We start from the raw sequence: 23,438 nt of genomic DNA, 5'->3' as shown, positions 1-23,438 counted from the left end.
TTCAATTTCCAACTGCTTTTCTTTAAAAACAAAATCCCACAAAACAGAACTAGCAGAACTCTATCCCACCCTACCCTCGTGTAACAGGTTAGCCATTAACAAGAAAAGAACAATGTCATCAATGCTGGATGTCACAGTGGATGGCCCAGGATGGGGCCCAACACAGCCACAGCCACACAGACCCACACCAGAGAGCCCGCAGCCTGGCCACTGGATGAACAGAAAGCGCAGTAAGACGTTAGGACAAAACAGAAAGGCAAAGGGATGGGCGCGATGCTTGTTAGGTGCTGCCAGGCCCGAAGCAGCCACGGTCTGCGCAGACGCTCCAGCAGTCCCGGCTGAGTGTGCTGTCCAACCCCCAGGCAGGCCAGGCCCACGGGGGAGTCTGTCTTGAAGGTGCTACAAGCCGCCCTGTGGCTTTCCAGGGACTTCAGGAATCGGCGTGGTTGGACGAGCTGGGCTGGCCCTGCCGGGGAGGAGGCGGCACGCGGCCAGGCAGGAGGGGTCACTTGGTTCCATCTGCTTGAAAAGCGGCCGCAGACAACCAGGGAGGAGACAGCGACACCTGGAGCTGCATGGGTGCCCTGTCCAGCTGCAGAGGGCCAAGGCTCATAAGCAGTGCCAGGTCCCCAGGGTCTCCAGGAATGCACAGCGCCGCGGATGGAGACCCCAGGTCTGCTGGGCCGGCTCCGGCTGTCGGGGAGCTGGATGTGGCCTGTGGGAGCCAGGGCTGTCTCCCCGGCCGCAGAACGTGTGCACACAGGGCAGCACGGCTGTCTCCTACCTCTGGCTCACACAGGGCAGGTGCCAGCTCTTCCCCTGAGCCAGCAGCCAGTCAGCCATGTTGCTGAGATTCCTCTAGGACTTTCAGATAGACAGAAGGGGGTCAGAGGGCTGGTGTAACCGCCAGTAGAGCGAGCCTGGCATGCAGGAAGCCCCGGGCACCATCCCCAGGACCACAGAAAAACAAAAGCCTAGTGCTGGGGTCCAGCGGTCAGCGGAGTCCTCGGGGTGGCTGTGACTGTGGCGTCTCAGTAGTTCTGTCTCGGCAACAGTGATCTGGTCCCTGGGTGCGGGCCGAGCCGCGGGCATGCTGCCCATCTCCCGCCCCATTTCTTTTAAAAATCACCTTGGTGGCCTTAACCAAGATGCTGCGTCAGATGCAAAAACTTAAGTTAAAACAAAAACTAGAACCACAGACAAGGGCCGGGCATGACAGCGCCAGCCGGGCTGCCGGGCGCACGGCTCACGCAAGGCCAGGGAGCTATCGCTGATGTTCCTCGTCTGAAACTCGTACCAGAACGTTCTCAGTGCCTTGAGTGCCTGGCCCACAGGGTGGTGAGGTGAGGCCAGAGGCGCTGGCCCGTGGGCGAGGCGTTTGGGAACGGTGTGGTGTCCGCTCCCAGCGGTGCCTGGGCCTCGGTGCTAGTTCTCCTGTGGGACCACCTGCATGAGCTTCTGACAGAGGACAGTGGTGGAGACTGCAGGGAAAGAGAGGCGGCGAGTGAGCGAGGGGCCGTCCCCGCCACGGCCCCTCCTGGCAAGTGTGGCCCACAGCCCAGCTGTCAGACCCCCCCCCCCATGACAGGAGTCACATGTGCCGGACAGCAGGTGCTCGCCCTGGACTCCCGGTCAGTTCCCCAGAAGTGCACAAGTGGCCCAGCTGCCGTGGCTGGGAGGGAGAGTAGTGAGGGGAAGGGGTGGAGCAAGCCCTGGGGCCTGGCGGCCTGCTAGTGTGGCAGCAGGGAGCCCGGCGTCCTCCCCAGCCAGGCGGGTGGGGACCCGGCTGAAACTGCCCGCCTGCCTGCGGAGAGTTGTGGACACACATCACCCTGCCAGGAAATCATGCAGGAGGGGGAATCGGGGCTCAGAGTGCGGCGTCTCTGCTTCAGGCTCCTGGTCTATCACTGTGCGTGTGCGTACACTCTGTTACTGTGTGCTGGAGCACTGAGAAACCTCAACTCCCCGGGAGACAAGGGCATGGGCCTGGCCTTTTGTAGCGGGCGAGGTGGGGCCTCCCCCCCTTCCCCCGGCTGGAGCCAGGCCTGGGAAGGCCCCGCCCTCCTGGCTCGGCCTTTCTGGGTCAGGCGGCCTGTTAAGCTGGTGGCTGACGTGGGGTGTTACTTGGCAGAGGCTGCGGGCCTCTCTGGATCCCTATTCTGAGAATAGCCAGTGCCGAGCCTCATCCCTGAAACACACGGCCTGCCTGGCTGCCAACACCAGGGCCCTGGGCCTCGGAGCTGCGGCCAGGCCGGGCCGACGCTCCGTGGTGCGGGCAGGGCGGGGCAGGGCACCCGGGACACTCACAGATGCCCTGCAGGAGCCACTTGGGCTTGTTTTTCCACCAGACACCGAAGTAGTAGATGGGCAGGCCGCTGAGGATGATGGCGAAGCCGATGCCGCACTCCACCGGCGTCTTCCAGAAGGACACGGCGATCAGGAACAGGCAGGCCAGGATGAAGAACACCGGGAGGGCCAGGTTCACCTGCGGCGCCATGTTGGTGAGGTGACGGGGTGTCCACACTGCCGAGCGAGTGCCCGGCCACTGGCCCCGCCCCGCTCTGGGCCCCTGGGGCCACTTTCTTCCAAGACCCAGCTGCACCTGCAGGCCCTGGGGCCCCCCACCCTCCTCTCCTTCCAACTTCCAAGTCCACTCCTCCCAGGACCGGTGCTCTGCTTTGAAGCAGGCGGGACGGCTGTTTAACCTGGACTTGGCTGTGATGCCCAGTGTGGCAGGGAACGAGCCCAGCCGACCTGACAGCAAGGCCTTGCAAGGGCACGGGAGCCTGGCCCTGCCAGCCCCACAGCAGCACCTGCAGTGGCGGCCCAGCGCTTCTGGGCAGACCCTGGCCACTCCTCAGAGTCACTTGCGATGGTCCAAGCAGAAGGCCCCTGACCCCACAGCTGCGGGGTGCAGGCAGCGGCTGTGAGGGCCGGGGGGGGGGGCTGGGTCTGCCACTGGAGTGTCACTGTGGACGGGACTTGTCAGAGTTCGACTGCACTAACCCTGTAGACGGCCAGGCCACCCTCGGCAATGGGTCACAGGCCTGGGTTGCCAGACACCACCCCCACCCCTCCCCAAACAGTGCCACCCCTGTGCTGGTCACCATGAAGGGTGGCCCCTCCCGCCTCCTCAGGGCTGGCCGACTTCGCACTGGCCGTTGGAGACATGCTCTAGCTCAATGGGCAGTCTGCCCGCAGCCCCCAGAAACAAACCAGGAGCAGGGGGAGCCGGGCTGCCCTGTCATCTCCAGGCAGCCCCTGGACTCGCTGGCTGCCCACTCATACACTGCCTCACCCAGTTCTCCCCAGAACAGCTCAGAAGGCAAAGGCAGGACCCAGAGGCTATGTGGGCTGCTGCTCTCTATGAGCCTGATGACTTGGGACCTCGTGGCCAGGATGTCCACCGGGACCCCACAGCCAGGACATCCACCAGACACTCACCTTGATGGGCCGCTCCAGCTCTGGCTTCTTAAAGCGAAGCCACATCATGCCAATGATGGCCAGGGCCACACAGAGCCAGTTGAAGAAGCTGAAGAAGTTGATGACGGAGAAGATGTCTTTGGAGAAGGCGTACAGCAGTGTCATGACGCACTGGAAGTGGAGACAGGTCAGTGAGCCTGGCCCACTGTGGCTGGCCGGCCCGGGGGCGGGGAGACTCCTGGCCCGGAGGACGCTCAGCTAGGCGCCTACCCGTCTAGCTACGTCGGCAAGTCTACCTCAGGAGACGCAGCTAACCCTCTCCTTCAGGCACACTGTGCAAAGACTCGACTCTAACCAAGCCAGGTGGGCACAACGGGTGTGACCAGAGGCCAGGACTGGTCGGCATAACGCTCAGGGGAGGTGGAGACTGCTAGCCCCAGCGTAGGAGGCAACCCGTTAATCCCCGCCCAGCCCCAAAGCCGCTGCACTACAGCCTCCCGTGGGCCTGAGCTTCTGTGCAGACTGATTGCACACAGACGAGCTGGGAAGGAAGACGGAGCCCATCAGGATGAACACGTGTGCAGCGGGCGGCCTCACCAGGCACCAGAGGCCGCAGCAAAGACCGTGGGAACTGGCTCCCTGGGGAGGGTGGGGGGTGTTGCGCGGCCCACAGGCTTCTGGGCTTTTTGAATTGACAGCTGTCCCTTGGTAAGGATCACATATTACATATGGAATTAAAACTGAGCAATCGTAGCCAGGCCTGGAATTGCAGCATGTGGCCTGGGACCCCAGGCCCTGGGGCGGGGATGGTGGGGTTGCAGGTACCAGGCGTGGACCAGGCTTACCGTGAACACAAGGGAGGGCACAGGAGTCAGGAGCTTCGGGTGGATCATGGAGAGGACCGATGGCAGGTGGCCCTCCCTGGACCCCACAAAGAACAGCCTGTGGACAGAGCAGCAGGGCTTCAGCCCAGGCCTGGCCATGATACATGGCCCGGAGAGGGCAGTGGTGGGGAGAAGGCTCCTGGAGCAGAGCGGGGAGGGCAGAGTGGGGCGGGCCCTCTGCCTGAGTCCCTGACCACATGGGCGGCAGGGTAGACACGTGGGTGGCCCCGCTGTAGCTGCAGCTCCTTCTTAGCCACGTTCTCCTGGAGCAGAGAGCCACAGAGCTGGCAGAGCTGGGTGTGGCCTCTGCGGTCACTCACCTGGAAGACGTGAACAGGGACCCGTTGACAGAGCCGAAGCAGGACAAGCCCACAAAGACCGGGATGATCCAGGACATGACTCCCAGGTGGTAGTTTCCAAAGTCCTGGGGGACACAGCAAGTCAGATGCTGGCACCCAGGGACTTCCCTGCCTGGCCTGTCCCCTGCGCTTCCCCAAAGGGAGGCTCTGCCTCCACTGGTCCAAAATCCTCCACGGTGCCTAGCGAGTGGCAGCGGGCGGCCTGGCTCCGCAGGGCTGGCAGTCCCCGTGTGGACGGGGCTGGGACGGGCCTGGGGCTCTAGGTCAACACTTGTAGACTGGGCTGCTCCTTGGGGGAAGCAGTGGCAGCCGGATTAGTGGCAGCCCCCCCCCCCCATAGGCCTCTGCCCGGATGCAGGGTCTTTAAACCCAGGGCAAGGATCTTGACCACACAGCCGGCGGCCCTCTGCAGTCACTTTAGCAGAGACCCATGGCAACTATGGAGCCCCCCCCGAGTGAAGCAAGACTCGGGCACAGAGCAGCCTGCGGTTGGTCCCGGGCTTGGGGTACGGGCTGCCTCGGTCTCTGTGGCCAGGGGATGCTGGAGGGCTGTCTCACCACAGCCACGGCCTCAGACGCCAGCATCTGCTCGGTGGACAGGGTGGTGAAGTAGGCCAGGTTGGTCAGCACGTACACCAGCGTGACGATGGGCAGGGAAATGATGATGGCCAGGGGCAGGTTTCTGGAAGGAACGGCGGGGCCCCTCGTTCAGGAAAGCCTGGACTGCTTCCCATTGCAGCCGCTCCGTCTGGGCTTCACTCCCCAGGCCAACGGTTCAGACTACCACTGGCACCGCAGGCCGCGGGACACGCGTGCATCCGGGCGAGCCTTCTACCCCAGGGAACAAGGCACCTCCCAGGGGACCGCGAGCACTGGGAGCTGAGCTGCCCTGAGCCGCCCTGCCCGCTAGCTGGGCCACTGACCAGTCCCCACCGCGGAGTAGAGCCACAGCCCACACCCCAAATCTTTACCCCCCACGGGAGACCCTCTAACACTGTGCACGCCTACATGCACACGTACATGCGCAGAAGGGGGAGCAGGCGGGGCCACCCATGGGCATCAGACGCAGCACGGGGCCCCAGGCACGTGTGGCCCAGCAGGCGGGGCCACCCATGGGCATCAGACGCAGCACGGGGCCCCAGGCACGTGTGGCCCACCCTCGGGTCAATCCCCTTCCAGGTCACAGTCCTAGGAACCAGTCCTGTCCGGCGCCATCCTAACCACGCCCCTGGCTCCCAACTCTAGAGGCGGGGCTGAGCCCACCAATGGCTTCCCGTGACGTGTCTCTTCTCATGGTAAAATGACGAAGAGCTGTCTCCGCAGGTCTCCACGTACCTGTAGGGGTTGATCATCTCCTCCGTGACAAAATTCAGGTAGTTCCTAGAATTCAGACAATTGTTTTGTTATCCATCACTCCCATAGGGGTCTACACACGTCAGGGCCATGAGACGCAGACTTTCTGGAACCTACCATCCTCCGTAGGCGAAGAGGCCGCTATACAGGGCCAGCACAATGTTCCCCACGTCCAGCTTGGTGCCTTCAAAGGAGAACTTGGGGTCCAGATTGGACACATCACCTAGGAAACACCGACAGAAGAATGCTGGTTAGAGGTCATGCTGCAAGTTCTGGAATGTTCTTGGAGCAATATATTGTAACAAAGTTGGTCTGAGGGCTTTTCCTTAAGGCAAGTTGCATTCACTGGGTGAGACACCTCCCTGGGGCTGGGCCCGTCCCGACGTGGGATGTGGTCCAAGCCACCCTGAGAGTGGTGGAGCCAGCCCCTCAGCCCTGCCGGAGCCCACCACGGCCACCCCAGCCCCAGCGGATGGTGAGGACAGGGAAGGAATGAGCAGCCCTGACCCTTCCAGAACATTTCCCTAGGCCCAGAGATGTGAACATCAAGCCATATGGAGTCAGCTGGGACACCGGGGGCTCGAACTGTGGCCTCCCTGACTGTTTGAGCTCGGGGCAGGTCTCTTGGAGGCCGGAGGCAGGCGGCCCTGTACCACGCGTGTAAGCAGCTGGTGAGGACAGGGGGCGAGCAGACTTGTGCACACACTTCCTCCAGGCAGCTACACCTCAATAACATTGCAGAGACCCTTTCCCAAAAAGGGCTCCAGGTAGATGCGGCTGAGCCACAGAAGGGGGGCAGCTCTGAGTGGGGTTTCAGGGAGTCACTTGTTTGTGAAGTGACCCTGGTTAGGAGCAGTGAGTCTCGCTGTTTCCTGCGTCTGAGAAGCAGGCACTGACAGACACAGGGAGGTTCCTGAGACCGAGGGGTCACTCGGGGACTCTCCACCATGCACAAACACAGCAAGGAGGCCCACCCACCCACAGGCAGCACCGGCTGTCTGGCCTCCACAGAGTCAGCCCCGTCTGCTTCCCCGGGCTGGGCCGGCCGGCCGCAGGCGCCAAGAGCTTCCTGGCTGGGTGCGACGTGGCTCTCAGCGCCCACCTGGAGCCATGGGTCCCACGACTGGCCAGCGCACCCCTGCCGTCCCTTCCAGACACCAGCGAGTCCCAGGCAGCTCTGCACGGAGACCACCCCTGCCTCTGCTGGCTTCACCTGTGCGTGAAGCTGGGAGTAGGGGTGTAAGGTGGAAAGTGGTACACCTTGGGGGGTGCCTTCCAGAACATTCCACAGTAATGGATCAGCAGGCCAGTGATCTTGGCCATCCCGGAGACTGTCTAAGAATTTGCTCTGAGACAGGGTCTTGCTATGTAGCCTCCTGAGGGCTGGGATTCTAGGCGTGAGCCACCACTCCAGACATCCCCGAACTTTGCCGCCAGCCTCTCCAGTATCTTCCATGTCCCCACGGACCCAGGGGCAGACGAAGCGGATGAAAAGCAGCCCTGCTACACTGCCCAGGACTGAGATGGCAGCCTGCAGACCACGCCTGTGCTCACGGTGGGGCCTGCCTGCGCAGTGAGCGGTGTCCTGGGGGAGCCTGAGGGGCACCCTGGTGACGACGGTCCCCCAGCCCGCGCGACCACGCACCCCACGCTGCTGGGAGGGGCTGAGGCTGCCACGCGCTCGGGAGGGAGGACAAACCTCCATGATGAACGTGGGAGGACCGTCCAATCCCTGTCCTGCCCGGGAGATTAGCGTGCGCTGCCACTGGGTGGGCAGCGCTGGGAGAAGCACAATGGGGCATTGTGTGTCCTCCTGGGGAGCGGCCCCTGCAGGCCCAGAGGAAGCCTCCCACACCCCACTCCCACGCTGGCCTCAGAGACAAAGGCCTGGCCCACGTGTGTCTGGGAACATCCTGATCTCCCACTGTAGCCCCTGCCAGGCTCAGTGGGCGAGGGGCCAGCTGACACGGAAGGGACGCAGCAGGCAAAGGCAGTGGGTGCCCGCTCTCCATGCCTGCCCACATGCCTGGCCCTGGCCCCCAGGCTCCGCCCCAGGAGCCGACCCTCTCCCGGCCATCCCGTTGGACGGCGCGAATCCAGACATGACTGGCCTGAAGCTCTCCATGTCCCCAGTCCCCTGTGCCCAGCAGAGTGGGGGGTCCAAAGCTCCTTCAACACCGAGGGGAGAGAGACCGTCCTGAGCCTCGGGGCTTTTCTGGCCCGATCAGCAGCCTTCCCTTGCACGGGATCGACAGCTCTTGGAAGCCCCCGCGTGACACAAGCTGTGGAGAGCAGGTCACGTCCTTTGCAGTGGGAACCACGGGGAAGCACAGGGGACAACTGTCCACAGGTTTGGACCTTCCCGAGAGGCAGGAGGTCTGCGCAAGGAAATGGCGCTGCGGACAACGGCCCGCTCCAGGCCCTCAGCATCTGCGAGGGCTGCTGCAGCCAGGGGCTCTTCTCCTTCTCAAAGCGCCCAGGGACTGTGGGCCAGTGCCCTCGGCGTGGAGGAGCCTGGCTGCCCGGGCCACTGCACCCCCAGTGGGGTGTCCATCTGGACACAGGGGCCAGCCGGAGAATATCACACAGGAATTCTGCAGACGCCGCAACTGTGCACAATGCTCAGAAAGTGCTTCTGTGTATGTGTGTGTGTGGGGTGGGGGGGCATCCAGAGCCACTGGAATTATGCACACTGTGTATTCAAGCTGAACAAAAGCTCCTTGCCATCCCTACCCGTCTCTAGTCACAGCAGCTACGCAGGGGCCCCTCCTGCTGCAAGATGAGGCACAGGCGCCCCTCCCCACGGCCAGCCTCCCTGTGGCTGGGCTCCCGAGACAGCCTCACCTGGCAACCTCACCCCGAGCCTCAGAGGGCCTTGCCGGCCAAGGTCCCAGAGGCATGAGCAAGGACCGGTCTGCCTTTGGAACCTGAAGGCTCCTTCATCGCCCCAAGGGGTGAGAGGTGTGGCAGGCTGGAGCCAGGACTGTAAGAAGGTCATGCGCCCCACGTGACCCCGAGAGTCCCCATACGGACACTTATGGGACCAGGTCAGGCTCGGAATCAGCAAGGTCCTCTTCCATGGTAGCAAACGTGACTCGACTGGGCCCTTGTGCGGGCAGGGTCGAGGACCCCGCTCACCACTGGGGTCCAGACTTGCCCCCCTTCCCCCGTCGTGTTGACGGTGGCGTGGGTGTCTGCACCTCTGTGGCTCTCGAGGGAGCTTGTATCTGGGAAATGACAGGCCAGGCAGGCAGGGCCTAGCATGTTGGGGAGGGGCTGATGACAGGGGAAGGTGTGACGCCCCCCAACCCCAGCCCCCACTGCCTGGGGACGTGGGCGCTCCCGCTCCCAGCCCATGCGAAGGTGGCCAGCGAGCTGCTGCCGGAGTCACTCAGGAGCACACCCGAGGAGCCCAGGGCGGCTGGAACCCAGGGCCTGGTATTTGGGGGGGTGGGCTGGAACCAGAGTCTTGTCCGTGCTAGGCAGGGAGTCTACCACTTGAGCGGTCCCCTGGCCCCAGTCCTTTTTCTTTTTCTTTTTTTAAATCATCTTTTTTTTTTCTTTTTGCTTATGTGGTGCTGAGGAATCGAACCCAGGTCCTCATGCATGCAAGGCAAGCATTCTACCACTGAGCCACCTTCTCAGCCCCCCCCAGTCCTTTTTCTGAATACGAGCTCTGTGCTGATGCCCGGCCTGGACCTTCCTACTTTAGCTTCATCGTAGTGGGCATGGCAGTCATGTACCACTGTGCCCAGCTTTAACTGCCTGAGGAGGGTCTAAACTGTTCACCCTACTTGGCCTCAGATGGTTTAACATGGCTTCCCATGGAGGACCTGCATGACCTCATCAGGTCAAGGTCAAGGCCAAGGTCCAGAGAGCGGCGTGCCCTGTCTCATGCGTGCAGCAGCACCTCGGGCAGACCCTGGCCCCGGCTCTGGTCCTCCCAACCCCACGTCCTGCCTGTGCGCTGGCCCAGCCACCAAAGCCACCAAGAGCCCGTTCTCTAGGTGTCTCTGGACCTCATTTCCACCGCCAGAGGGGCAGAGACAACCCCACACAGCCCCAGATGGTAAATGGTACCGTGAGGCAGCCCAGCCAGTGTGGGGGAGGAAGAGGAGCGCCCCCCACAAAGACGGGCGGGTGTGAGGCAGGAGCGCCCCACTCTGAGGCCTGCCCTGCACACACAGGCCTCATCAAAGGGACAGGGAGGGGCCGCAGGCAGGAGAGGCTAGGCCCCACCCCAGGCCGTGCGTGCTGGGCCGGGCGGTCCCTCCCCATGGACAGGGTCGGGCTCACTTACCCCTTCCGATCTGGACGAAGCCGAGCAGGATGATCAAGGCCAGGGCCAGCAGCTTGGCAGCGGCGAAGGCGTCCTGCACGCGGGTGGCGGCCTTCACACTGTAGCAGTTCACAGCCGTGAGCAGCACTGCAGGGAGAGGACAGCAAGCCTGCGTCAGCCAGGCCACCCAGTGTAACGGCTCAGCACGGAGCGGGCAAGGTCAAGGGCCCCACTAATGGAAATGGTTTGCAGCCAGACAGTTTGCAGGCCCACCCATGGTTTTTCTTTTTCTTTTCCTTTTATTGGTCGGTTGTGGGGCCTGAACTCTGGGCCTGGGCACTGTCCTTCAGCTCTTCAGCTCAAGGCAAGCGCTCTACCACTGAGCCACCTTCCCAGCCCCCCACCCATGGTTTTTCTTCTCTTTGCCAGTATTGACTTGAATTCAGCCTCATGACTGCTTATGGGCTTGCTGACGGCTGGTGTTATATCTACCACTTAAGCCATGCCCCCAGCCCAGCATTTTGCTAATTGTAGACAAAGTCTCAAGGATTTTTCTGTACAGGCTAGCTCTGAACTTTGATCCTCCAGGTCTCAGTCTCCTTAGCAGCTAGGATTACAGGTATGAGCCACCAGTGTCTGGCAAGATTTCCTTTTCAGTGACTGGATGTCAGCCTCCTAAGGGACTTTCTGTGACTACAACAGCTCCTGTGGGAGCTGGTGTCCCTGCAGAAAAGCAGCTCCCTCTGGGTCAACTTGGAGGGGGAGCGCTGCTCTACCACTGTCCCTGCCAGCCAAAAGGCACAGCTCTTCTTGCCCTAAGACAACAAGGCCACTGGTCCCATGGGTCCCATGGGTCCATCCGGCAAGTCCAGAGCAGCGGTGAGGACCCAGGCTGTGCCGCGGAGGTGTCGGCCAGGAGGCCTGCTCCCAAGGCATAGCCAGCCTCAGTGGGCCAGAGTGGAGGGAGACAGATACGTGCCCCATTTTGTTCCTGTCTGAAATCACACGGAATGTCTCCCAGACTCCAGAGCAACTGGCACCCAGACAACCTTGAACTCTGCACCCTAGAAACAGGAGGCTCACTGAAGACTGGAGGCCAGGACTAACAGGTTTGCAGACCTTACCCAGAGCCCTGGGCCAGAGCCAGCTGTGGGAGGCTCAGGGAGCTGCCCCCCCCCCCGCCCCGTTCTACTGCAGAAAATGAAACAGCTCCTTCCTGTTCCACCACCTCCTAGGATTAGGGGCTGAGACTGGAGTGGGGGGTGTGCTGCCAGCCTCCCCAGCTCCACTGGCCTGGTGGCCGGAATCAAACATAAACCCGTGAAGGGCACAGCGCCGTCCAGTGGACTACCATGGTTCACTCCCCCCCCCGCCCCCCCCCCCTCCCCCCCCCCCCCCCCCCCCCCGCCACACAGCCACAGCCAGCTCAGGCCGCAAGACGCCGGGCTGGACTAATTACATGTAATTTTGCTATTTGAAGAACAGACTTCAAAGAAATAAATCCACACTAATTAACTGGATGTGGCCTGACATCTCAGGTGAAGGCACAGGAAGGCCCCAGAGCTGGGCAGGATGCAGCCCGCTGACTGCCCCCTCTCTGATGCTGACCAGACACTGCCCAGAGGTGGAGGGACAGGGGGCGGAGAGCAGTTGTTCTGGCTGGTTCTCCTTCATGGGCAGGCTTCCCCAGAGCCCCAGGGTGAAGCAGGGAGGGTGGATGAACAGCGGAAGTCTCTTCCCAGGAAGAGGAAAATGTGTCTGTTAGGCACTGAGCTGAGCCAAACTGTCACCTAGCAGCCATGGCTCAGCCCCTTGGGCCCAGGCACTCTGCAGGGGGGGGGGGGGGGGGGGGGGGAGGGGGAGAAACCACCTGACTGTCCCTGACTCTCACGTTTCCTGAAAGGTGAGTGTGACCACAGAGAGCAGGAGTGTGCCAGGCTGCCCCCTCCCCCGCCTCCCGGATGCAGCAACAGCCAGGGGATTGCATCAGTCGCCCATTTGGGCGGGGTGGCAGCAGAGGAGGCGTGGCTGCCGGGCCGCCGCCACGCCCCCTGGCCATGCCCACTGGCAGATCAACCGTTTCCGTCTCAACTCTCAAGAGAGAGGAGTGGGGCAGACACTCCCGCCCCGGGTGGGAGGAGGCAGGTGCGGCAGGGCACCGCCGTGTCAGTGCAGCGGTAACCACGGACCCTCCGCGGCCAAAAAGTTTCATGCCAGTGCCAAGGTCAGGCAGTCCGAGGAAGGTGACAGTGTCCCTCAAGCAAGCTGTGTGTGTGTGTGTGTGTGCCCGCGTGCACACACGCACAAACAGCAAGGCCTCCACACCTGCTGGAAGCTGGTCCTCCTCAGATAAGCATGGCCACAGAGCAGCGAGGCCGGATGGAGCCTGTGCCCGGCACTGGGTGTGGATAGCTGGGCAGGCCCGGCCCCCTCCCACAGGCCACCGAGCACCTCAAGTCTGTCTCCTGCTTCTAACCTTGCTCTAACATCTAACAGCAGGGCCACCCTGCTGACTCAGAGCGGGGACATGTTCCCTCGGTGACAGCAGGCTGGAGGGCCCTACGGCCAGGCTCCTAACAGTACGTCCCAGCCAGGCCTGCCCTCGCTCAGACGCGGACTCAGGCACCGAGGCCGGGCCTAGATGCACCAATGTCCTGTCGTCTAAATAGACGCCTCCCAAAAGGCGTCTATTTAGAGATGGGCATACGCTGCTGGGGGGGGGGGGGGGTCGGGTCTCTGCCAGGGGAACGGCCATGTCACAGGACTGGCGGCACTCACCAGTTCTGCCATTGGCAGCACAGCCAGCTGGCTCCCCAGGGCACAGGGGAATGGCAGTCAGTGCCCAGGCGGAGCAGCGCTGGCCCACTGCATCACAGCTGGCCGGAGACCTAGGTCCAGGCTGGCCCTGGGTCCCTGCAGGTGGCCATGGCTTGATCTGAGCCCGCCCAGCACACAGGAACTGAGTTTAGAGGGTGTCCAGTGACCACGGGGCTTCCCAAAGCTCAGTACCACCCCCCCCCCACAGGCCCAGGGGTGGAGATTTGCCAATTTGGGAGGGCTGACCCACTTCCTGCCCTGCCTACACTCACTCACTCAACACCACAGGAGAGGGCACGGCCCATGGCCCGCCCCTGACCCGAATCCCCAGACACTGGCCTGGGCTCCCTGAACCTCTCACCAGGCAGGACCACAGCGAGACCGGAAACCTTGGACCCCAAGTTCCCAGGCACTGGGCGCCCACTCAGATGTGGTGGGCCATGGCTGGAAGCATCCTTTCCTTGGCTCCAGAGGGCACAAGCCATCCCTGCCTGGACCCGACTGCCCTGGTCCCCGCTGTCCATCAAGGGGAAGATCAGGACCAGACTGGTTTGGAGACCAGGAGGTTAAGTCACGCCTGCTGGCAGTCAGCAGCAGACCCGGCCCTTCCCGGGCCAGGCTCTCCAGTGGCAGAAGCACTGCCTGTGCTGGGTGGAGGGGTGTCTTACTCCTGTGCCGCCCTCGGGGGAGAAACTAGTGATGCACAAGCTGGTGGTGTGCTTGAATTTCAGCCCTCCTGCGCCTGTCTCCGTACTTCCATTTCGTAGGGTGTTGGCTGGAGCCCAGGCCCTTGAGCGTGCCACACCATAGCTATCTCCCGTCTCCAGTCTACCCAGGGTGACTCCTGCCTAAGCACTCACAGTTCTTGCTTGCCGGGGTAGAGGTGTCAGTGACTGGACACAGGGCTGGCCTATCTCTAAGTCAGGCTATAAGAAGACAAGCTAAATAAGCCACAAGAAATCTGCCAACCCGGACACACTAGCCACCCCCTCACCAGACTCTTCTGAAGCCAGCTCCGGGGGACCTGGACCGCCATGGGCACGCATAGCTGTTAGCTGAGTGGGGACAGGCTGTGTGGCCTTGGGCAAGGTCCCTAACCCCTGAGCCTGCTTCCCCTCCAGCACTTGTAGGTGAATGGCAGGCCAGTGCGCCCTGCGGCGTCCATCCTCAGCCCGTTCACTGCGCTCTATCTCTGGAGCACACAAGGCCCTGTGTGCACATGATAAGATGTCTCCCTCTCCAGTTCCATGCTGAGCCTTGCATGTCCCTGCCACACCAGCACCCTCATTTACAGCTGGGGTAAACAGAGCAGAGCTGGGTGAGCCTCGGCGCTGTGGAAAGTCTACTGCAGGCTCTGGGGAGGGCCCCACTCCCAGGTTTCCCTAATGCGCACAGGGCGGGCAGTCCAGCCAGGGGCCTCTCCTCCCTGCCCAGTCACTGACCGGGAAGAGGCCTGGAGGCCTGGGCTAAGCGAGGGAGTGGCCGATTGGAGCGGGCCGTGAGGCCACCTCAGGAGGGGCCATGCTGCGGCAGGCTGCCGGCTGCCCGGTGCTGGAGGCCCCCTCCCCCAGCCTGCACACCCCGCCCTGCTTCCAGCTGGGACACACAGGACCCAGGGGATGGCCACAGCCTGAGGGTCCTCCCTGACCAGGCCCAGTCAGAACTCCTCAGCAGCCCGAGGTCCTCCTAGATAAATCCACTGATGAGTCCCATGGGAACCTGGGAGCTGTGGAAGCTGTGCCACCTGACCTGGCGGCATGTCCAGACCGGTGAGCTGGACGCAGGGCCCGAGCTGGCGATGGGCAGTTCGGGGCGTGCTGGCCAGAGGCTCTCACACCGTTTGAGCCTGGGCAGTGACAGATGCCTGCCAGCCCAGTTCAGGTGACCTGTGAAATCAGGTTGCCAGCCCCAGGCTCTTAGCCCTGGTGGAAGTCAGAGCTACTTCTGCACATAGCTGGCAAATCCTGGCACAGGAGGGCAGGGCTGGGCACAGCCAGGGGTCAGGAAGACAGCTCAGGCGCTCAGCTTCCCACACATGGCTGCTTTGACACCTTCCAGAACTTCCAGAGAGTTCTAGATGCAGGATCAACACGGAGCTGTGGGTACGAGTCCTCCTGCAGGGTCAGGGCAGGGGACTGGAAAGGACCATGCAGGGCAGCCGTGCAGGGCCATCCTGTAGAACGCAGGTCCTGTTGCTGCAGACAGGATGGGGGGGGGCGGGGCGGTGTGCTCTGAGCAGCTCCCCACGGCTCTGGGAGGGAGGAGAGCACATGGGCCCCTCCCTCTGGGGGGGATGGTCGGGGTTCATTCCCTGCCCTGTCATGCTGGGAGTTCATTTTCACCATGGAGATGGCTGAGGCTCAGACAACTCCCTGTGGGAAATCAGCTCACACTGTGTGGGGAGCACTTCCTGTGGAGTCCAGACACAAGTAAGCATCTGGCCCGCAGTGTCACTCCCTACTTTGGCTAATTGGGCTTCCTGGACATGGTGTCACCTAGGCCACTCCAGACCCCTGGCAGGTGCCTGGCTCTGGTCCCACCTGCTCCGGCCTCCGTTTCCCTAGCTGGAGGACCAGGGTGGAACACTGATTTCAATCCTTGGGCAGAGCACGTGAGGAGAGGCGCACGGTCACGGTGCTGTAGGGGACAGGATCTCACCCTACTCCGGGTCCAAGGCACGGCTCTGCTGCAGGGAGGCCCCTGGCACGCACTCTGGGCAGAGATCCTGCTTGCACTAGGGATTACCCAGGGGTCTGTGACCCAGAAAAAAAAGGGGTGAGAAATGCCTGCCTCCCCTCCCACCCACCTCTGCGGTCACATGCTTTGCCTTAGGCCAGGTCCCATGACTGACAAGGTCCGCTCAGGCGTGCCTCGCTTTCATGCTGCCGGAAGAGTGGGTTTGGGGGCTAATGACCAGGCTGCTGGCCATGCTGACTCAGCCCGAGATGCTGGGGGTGGGGGGGAAGCGGGAGGTGGAGGGGGGCTGGGGGAGGGTGTGCTTTGAAAACACAGACCCTGACTTGTTCAGGTCCCAGCTGTGGCTGTGGGCAGGTCCAGCATCCTCTGATCTGGTTTAGGTTTCCTAAGGCCTCACTGGATGGACCCAGATGGGGGAGCAAGGCCCCTGGGGGGCAGGGGGGGGGAAGGGGTGGAGACCAGCTATCGGCCTGAAAACGGAGTGAAGACACTCCTTATACACCATCCTCATCACTAGACAGTCAGCTGACACCCTGGAGCCCTGTGGCCATCAAGACCCATCTCTTGCCCCAGCCCTCCAGGGAGGGGCCTGACAGTTCTTCATCCAGCAATTCTCCATCCAGCCCGCCCTGTTACCTGGCCGGCTTAGGGGAAGAGAGAGCTTCTCTCCTCCTCTCCTTTTGCTCAATGAGCAGGGCCAGTTCTGGGACTGCTGCAGAGCACGGGGCCAGGTGTGTTGAGAAGGCCTGAAATGGCCGGGTTGCACATTAAATAAAATCCCCATCAACACCCAGGCAGGGCTGGGACAAATCGGTTTTAGGTGTGGTGATGGAGGCTCAGAGGCCCCATGGATTTAAGAACATTATTCTTGGTTTGACAAAGGCAGAAAAGTATCTCCCCTCAGAAGTTCCTGGATGGGGAAGGCTGGTGAGCTCTCTGGCTCTCCGGAGTCTTGGGAAAGTGGCCACTGCCTCAAGAGCCAGCAGAGTTCATCTAGAGGAGGACCGGGTCTGTGAGCATGAACCCTCCAGAGTGGGGTCCACAGGCAGGGTCCCACCCTCTGCCCACTAGCCGCGTGGGTGTGATCACGGAACCACGGCCTAGAGGCCACAGCCCTGACTCTGCAGGCCGGGTAAGTGGCACCAGGACAGCGGAGCCGTGAGCTCCCCAGGGTGGGGAGGAGGTGGTGCCACGCACTGGGAGCTCGGAGCTCCTCAGAAGGCTATGCCCTCCCCAGGCCAGCCTCCGCTCCTACACCACCCTCTTCATCAACGGTGAATTTAGGTAAGCTTCTGGATCAAATCCCGGCCCAGCAAGACTTGAAGCTCCAGTCTGTGACTTCCATCGAGAAGGTAAACTCCAGCACCAGCGGAGCTCCAAGGAAATACCACCAAGTTCTTGGCAATAAACAAGCCACACAAACCACTCCTGAGGCCCTGCACCCGGCTCTCCGGATGGGAGCTAGGTCTGCCTTCTCAGCTGAGCAGGGCTAGCAGACACACTAGCACCTGCCCGGAAGACCTCATCTTTAGACTTCCCTCGTCAGCGCCGCAGGGAGGCCAAGGCCAAGGCACACTTAACAACACAATTTTAACAAGCAGAAGCTAGAGGCTCTGACAGAAGAACTTTGCTCTAGCATGCATGCCTTCGGGCTGAGAATGTGGCTCAGTGGCAGAGTGTTTGCCTGGCATGCACGAAGCCCTGGGTTCCATTCCTCACTACCACCTACACAGAAAAAGCCAGAAGTGGTGCTGAGGTTCAAGTGGTAGAGCACTAGCCTTGAACAAAAGAAGCTCAGGGATAGTGTCCAGGCCCTGAGTTCAAGCCCCAGGACGGGACGGGCAAAAAAAAGCGTGCCCCCTGTGCAGCCAAGGTTTTCAGAGGGGTCGGGGGCACAGCACCGGGAGGCAGACTGTGCCCTTGTGTGCCAGCAGGCCACAAGACGATGGGCAACAGTGCTCTTTTCTCTCTCAAGTCATGTGGAGTCCCGCTCTATGGAGACCACAAAATGCACTAAAACTCACTCCCCAACAGCAGTGTTCACAGGCCATAGGGGCCATCTGCCTGCCCTTCAGCGCTGTAGGCTGCCCCACCAAGGCCACATGCCCTGCCCAGGACTTTAGTGGCCCTGTCTGAGCCTGTATTAGATGAACCCAGATGGACCGGGTCTCCCAGCCCCTCCCCTGAAAGCCCCGTTCCAACAACAGCGGGATAGCAACATGCACACAAGCGGTCGGAAGGAACAACTGCTGAGTGCGGAACAGCACGTACGAGGCATGGCACCACTGGATGGAAGGCTCTGCCCGTTCGGGGGCCACAAGGGCTGTCTGGATCCCCCATCCCTCGCAGCTGGTACTCCACCACTCTTCTTTAAGAAATAAAGGAAAGGGGCTGGGAAGGTGGCTCAGTGGTAGGGCGCTTGCCTTGCATGCATGAGGCCCTGAGTTCAATTCCTCAGCACCACGTAAGCAGAAAAAAGTCAGAAGTGGTTCTGTGGCTCAAGTGGTAGTGTGCTGGCCTTGAGCTGAAGAGCTGAGGGACAGCACCCAGGCCCAGAGTTCAGGACCCACGACTGGCAAAAAAAAAAGAAAGGAAAAAAGGCCTATGAAGAAAGCTGTGAGCGGCAGTCAGGCACCTGATGCATATCTACAAACACAACACTTGGGGGGGGGCCTGAAGTAGAAAGGCCTTGAGTTCCAGGCCAGCCTGGGTTACTCATGAAGGGGGAAAAAAAAGGAGTTGGAGGCTCATGCCTGCAATCCTTAGCTACTCAGGAGGCTGAGATCTGAAGATCTCAGTTTGAAGCCAGCCTGGGAAGAAAAGTTGGCAAGACTATCTCCAATTAGCCAACAAAATGACACCTGGAAGCACAGATCAAGTGGTACAGCACTAGCCTGAGTGAAAAAGCTGAACAAGAGCTTGAAACCCTGAACTTAAGCCCAGGTACTGGCGCATGCATGCAACTCAGAAAAGAAAACAACAGTCTACAATCTGCGTGTCTGGCTTGGCAGAGCCTCTTGGGAAGGCGTGTGGCTAATCTTAGAACCCACACACCCTTCTGCTGTCTGGTCAAAGCACACGTGTGGAGCACACTTGCTGGGGTGTAAAGGAAGTGGTCCTGAGAGGCAGGAGCCTCTGGACCCAAGTGTGAACACCACAGTATCACTCCAGGCTTTTCAGAAAGCAGGAGAACATGCTGTATTTTATGACCCAATTGAGATTGAAGAGAAAGTACTAAGTGCTGACAGCAGAGGCTGGGGAGCACTCTCGGCCAGGGCCCGGGGTGAACTGTGATCCCATGCTTGCTCCACACACGTCCTGCCTGTAATTTTTCACCCCACCACGTACCTGTGTGCTACTTGTTCACTAGAAAGAGGATTAGAAAATGCTCCATCCTAGCCCGTGCTGTTTGCTAAGGCAGCATTTCCCACACCTTCCAGTGCACGCACACCACCAGAAGGCAATTTCAGCTTTCCATTCCCACAGGCAAGCACACAGGTCCTTAAAAGGCACTTTGGCTGGGTGCTGGTGGCTCACACCCATAATCCTAGCTACTCAAGAGGCTGAGATCTGGGGACAGTGGTTCAAAGTCAGCTGGGCAAAAATGTCCTTGATACTTTTATCTACAATAACTACTCAGAAAATGCTGGAAGTGGTGCTGTGGCCTTGAGCACAAAGCGGCTCAGGAAGAGTGCTCAGGCCCGGAGTCGGAAGCCTCGCACCGGCTCAGCCCCCATTTCCGAGGTTGGCCTGCTACCCTGCGCGGGCGCCCACTGTAAAAGTCCGGGCAGCTCTGGCATCAAGTCTGCTCCGAGGCAAACACACGGTGTTAGATGCCGCGGCTCCTCGTAAGGACGATCCCGAGAACTGCTAGGAGCCTCGGGAGCACCGCACGGCCGGTGCACACTCTCCCGGAAGCCTACCTTGCACCAGCGAACTGTCTCACCGGGGGGGGGGCGGTGGTCTCCGGCCGGCCGGCCCGGCCCGGCGGCGGGATGCGCGCGGGGCCGTCCCCGGGACCGCGCCGCCGCCGGCCGGCCGCGCGTCGGCCGGCGCGCCTCCCGACAGGCCGGCTTGGAGGACGAGGCGGCGGCGATTTAGGGCGCAGCTGCCCTTTGAACGAGCAGGCGGCACAAGGAAGCCGGAGCAGGAAGCGCGCGGCGCGGCGCTCCGCGTGGCGCCGGCCGGACCCCAGGCGGGCACCGGACTCGGGTCCGGGTGAGGCGGGGAAGGCGACCGCCCCGCCCGGCGGGGACGCCGTCCAGGAGTGAATGGACGCGCGTGGGTTCTGGAACCAGTGATCTTGGTCCCGAACTTCGGGAAGGGTGCGGGGCTGGGGGGTCCCGGCCGCCCCCCGCCCCCCTCCCCGCACTCACGCACGCAGAGGCAGCCCACGAGCTTGGCGGCCTCCTCGGGCACCGGGCAGCTGGGGAAGACCGGCTTGAGCAGGTAGGTGGCGAAGACGAGCGCCACGATGTACTGCGAGGAGGGCCGGATGATGAGCAGCTCGATCCAGAGCTTGAGGAAGGCGGGCAGCGAGCCGTAGACCTCCAGCATGTAGGCGTAGTCGCCGCCCGACTTGGAGATGGTGGTGCCCAGCTCGGCGTAGCAGAGCGCGCCCACGATGGAGAAGACGCCGCACGCGGCCCACACCACGAGCGCCAGCCCCGGCGAGCCCGCCTCCTTCAGCACGCCGGTGGGCGTCACGAAGATGCCCGAGCCGATGATGGTGCCCACGATGATGGCCACGCCGTTGAGCAGCGTGATGCTGCGCTGCAGGGCCACGCCCTCGTCCGCGCCCGCCGCGCCCGCGCCCGCGCCCGCCGCGGCCCCGCGCCGCGCCTCCAGCATCTTCTCCCGCGCCTGCCGCTCCTCCTCCGCCGGGGCGGCCGGCCCGCGCCGCTTGGCGCCGGCGCCCGCCATGCTCGCCGCTCCGGAGGCCGGGCCTGCACTCAGCGAGCGAGCGAGCGAGCGAGGAGCGCGCGGCCGGGGAACTCGGCGCGCCCGGGCCCGCTGCGTCTGGCTCCGCGCCGCCCGCGCGCCTCCTTTTATCTCCGCGCCCGCCGGCCCCGCCCCCGGCTGCCGTTAGGCGCCGCCCGGCCGCTGCCGTTGGTCCGCCTCGGAGGGCCCCGCCCCCGCGAGGCCCCGCCCACGGCGATGGGCGCTCGCCCCCGCGGGCCCCGCCCCCGGCCCCGCCCTCTGGGCCAGCTCGGAGCACGTGGAGCGGCGCGCCCAGCCCCGGCTTCCCGGACCCGCCGCCTCGGTGCCCGGGTTCGAATTCCCGGCCGAGCCGGGCCCGGGCCCCGCCCTGCCCGCCCTCCCCCGGCCCCCGCCGGCTGGGCCCCGGCGGCAGCGGGTGGCGCTCGAAGCTCAGGGAGGGGGCGCGCGGCCTGCGGTGCCCGGTGCCGCCCACCCCCGCTGGGACCCCCGGCTTTGTCCCCAGTCCCGCACCGCACGCAGCAGTCCCCCCTCCCGAAGGCCGCCCTGCGGGGACGCGGGCGCGGGCCCCAGCCTGCCGAGCTGGAGCCAGGGACCCGCGCCTACGCTGGCCGGGTCCACGCCACGAGCGGCTCCCGGAGCGAAGTGGGTGGCAGGGTAATGACAAAGGCCAGGGGCAGCCGCGGGGCGGGCGGTAAGGCTGGCATGGCCACCCCGGCCTGGACAGCATGACCACCACGGCCTGGACAGCATGACCACCGCGGCCTGGACAGCATGACCACCGCGGCCTGGACAGCATGACCACTGCAGTCTGGCCGGCTCTACCACCCCGGCCTGGACGCAGGCTGGCACGGCCACCCCGGCCTGGACTGCACAACCACTCCGGCCTGGACAGCATGAACACCCCGTCCTGGCCAGCACCACCACCCCGGCCTGGACAGCACGACCACCCCGTCCTGGCCAGCATGACCACCCCAGGCCTGGATGCAGGAAGGGACAGCAGACACCTGATCTCTAGTCACAGGTCTGGGGTGGGTGTGGTTGCTTTGGCCTTCCTTTCTGCGCTTCTCCTCCTGGGCTCTGGGGAAAGCTCACTCGATGCTGGGCCACAGCTGCCCAGGGCACACCTGTGGGAATGTAGAACCCAGAGATGAACAGCAGCAATCTGCAGAGCAGATGCTTCTAGAGGTGAACTCCGGAGTTCTGATGCACAGCCATGGCAGATAGAGGTCAGACAGCCTCCATCCCTGGACTTCTCGCTGAAGCCAAGAATGGCCCGGCTGGACTTGGAGATCCATCGCAGGAATGTTCAGCCAATGACTGACCGACCGGACCGGCCATTCCGGACCCCTCTCCTCCCTCCATCCCAGAATGCTGGTCATTCATTTGTCTGCAACAAGGAGACAAGTAGAAATGTTTGTAGCCCAAGTAGCCAGAAGCAGAGAAGAGGAAAGGTCACACAAACATTAACTCGCAGTACTGTGTAATGTGTGCGTGGTGACTCAGGGAAGATTTAAAAAGCTGTCCCCTTTGTTAGACATCGGTGGCTCATGCGTGGAATCCTAGCTATCACAGGAGGCTGAGATCTGAGGATTAAGGTTCGAAGCCAGCCCGGGCAGAGAAGTCTGTGAGACTTTTACCTCCAGTTAGTCATCAAAGAGCTCGAAGTAGAGCTGTAACTCAAGTGGTAGAGCACTAACCCTGTGTGAGAAAGCTGGGGTACTGCACCCAGGCCCTGGATTTCTCTCTGTCTTGCAGCTTATGACTTGTCTTTACATACAACAGTCCATTTACACTCTAGCTCCTTTTACCTGTGGCTTATTTACTTTTAGACCTTATTTTGGTTTCACAAGTAAGACAACTATCTATAAATCTCAGAGGGGAGCCCCCGCAGCCACCCCCGGCAGGGGCACACGTGCATGGTACCTCTTCCATATAGGTGTCCATGCGTGCGAACTGTGGAGGCTCTGATAGGAACCACAGAGTGAAGCCATGGATGGTACTCAGGAATGTAAGGTCACTACGGTAATAAACCGAGAACACTACCAGAGTCAGAGAGTCGGTCTTGGGGAGGCAGGCAGGACAGGAGGGAGAGGCAGGACCCGGCCTTCTGAGCACAGAAGCCCTGGGCAGTTGGGGGTACAGTTGCAGCAGACTTGGGCAGGAAGAGGGACAGAGCCCCGAGAGAGTTCTCAGGCACCACAGCCTGCCACTGTCGATTTGCACCTACTTTTGACGGGTAAGTTCCTAGACTTATTCCTGTACATTTGCTTTGGTATATATGTACTTCTATTTCCTTACCTTAAGGTAAAACAAGTCTTGCTTGCTCCCTTCCGGACTGCTAAAATGCGAAAAGCTTTGCAAGTGGCGCCATCTAATGGTGAGTACAGGTGTCGTTTCCTTTCAAACAGACTCCCTCCAAGCACCCTGGGCCCACTGTGTGTAGAGCACCCTCCACACCTGATAGTGGCAGACAGTTATTAAAAGTGTCCTTATGCAGGCTGGCGAGGACAACAACCAGACATCTCTATGGATGAAACAGTGATTGCTATCAAAAACCTTCACACCGTGACCCAGAGTGATCATAAGGGTATGTGCAGTGTTTTGTCTATATGGTTATTTATTATATCTCTGAAAGACAATTACTGGAGATAAAATGCTCAGCGTATTGTTTTGGTAAAGGCTACT

General features: G+C 61.8%; 1 protein-coding gene across 1 annotated transcript; it reads right to left on the bottom strand.

Annotated features, from left to right (window-relative positions):
* Nucleotides 1–20,735, bottom strand: Slc7a5 (solute carrier family 7 member 5). Its single transcript, XM_042702284.1, has 10 exons — nucleotides 20,189–20,735; nucleotides 10,320–10,445; nucleotides 6,137–6,242; nucleotides 6,002–6,046; nucleotides 5,225–5,348; nucleotides 4,628–4,731; nucleotides 4,269–4,365; nucleotides 3,445–3,594; nucleotides 2,308–2,485; nucleotides 1–1,481 (listed from the first exon to the last, which is right to left on the bottom strand). Exons 1-10 carry the CDS (start codon nucleotides 20,733–20,735, stop codon nucleotides 1,426–1,428), a joined length of 1,533 nt encoding a protein of 510 aa, XP_042558218.1. The 3' UTR covers nucleotides 1–1,425.
* Between the last annotated feature and the right edge of the window lie 2,703 nt (nucleotides 20,736–23,438).

Source organism: Dipodomys spectabilis, unplaced genomic scaffold (assembly GCF_019054845.1).
Source record: "Dipodomys spectabilis isolate Male_0828 unplaced genomic scaffold, ASM1905484v1 ptg000318l, whole genome shotgun sequence".
Classification (NCBI taxonomy): Eukaryota; Metazoa; Chordata; class Mammalia; order Rodentia; family Heteromyidae; genus Dipodomys; species Dipodomys spectabilis.
The sequence above is the reverse complement of the archived record's forward strand: the minus strand, read 5'-3'. Positions and strand labels throughout refer to the sequence as shown.

Coding starts and splice junctions, on each gene's coding strand:
- Slc7a5 (XM_042702284.1), bottom strand. CDS start 20,735: ATGGCGGGCGCCGGCGCCAAGCGGCGCGGGCCGGCCGCCCCGGCGGAG. Junction 10,446..20,188: donor CGTGGGCTGCCTCTGCGTGC/GTGAGTGCGGGG, acceptor CTCTCCCTGCAG/TGCTGCTCACGGCTGTGAAC. Junction 4,732..5,224: donor CGTCTGAGGCCGTGGCTGTG/GTGAGACAGCCC, acceptor TGTGTCCCCCAG/GACTTTGGAAACTACCACCT.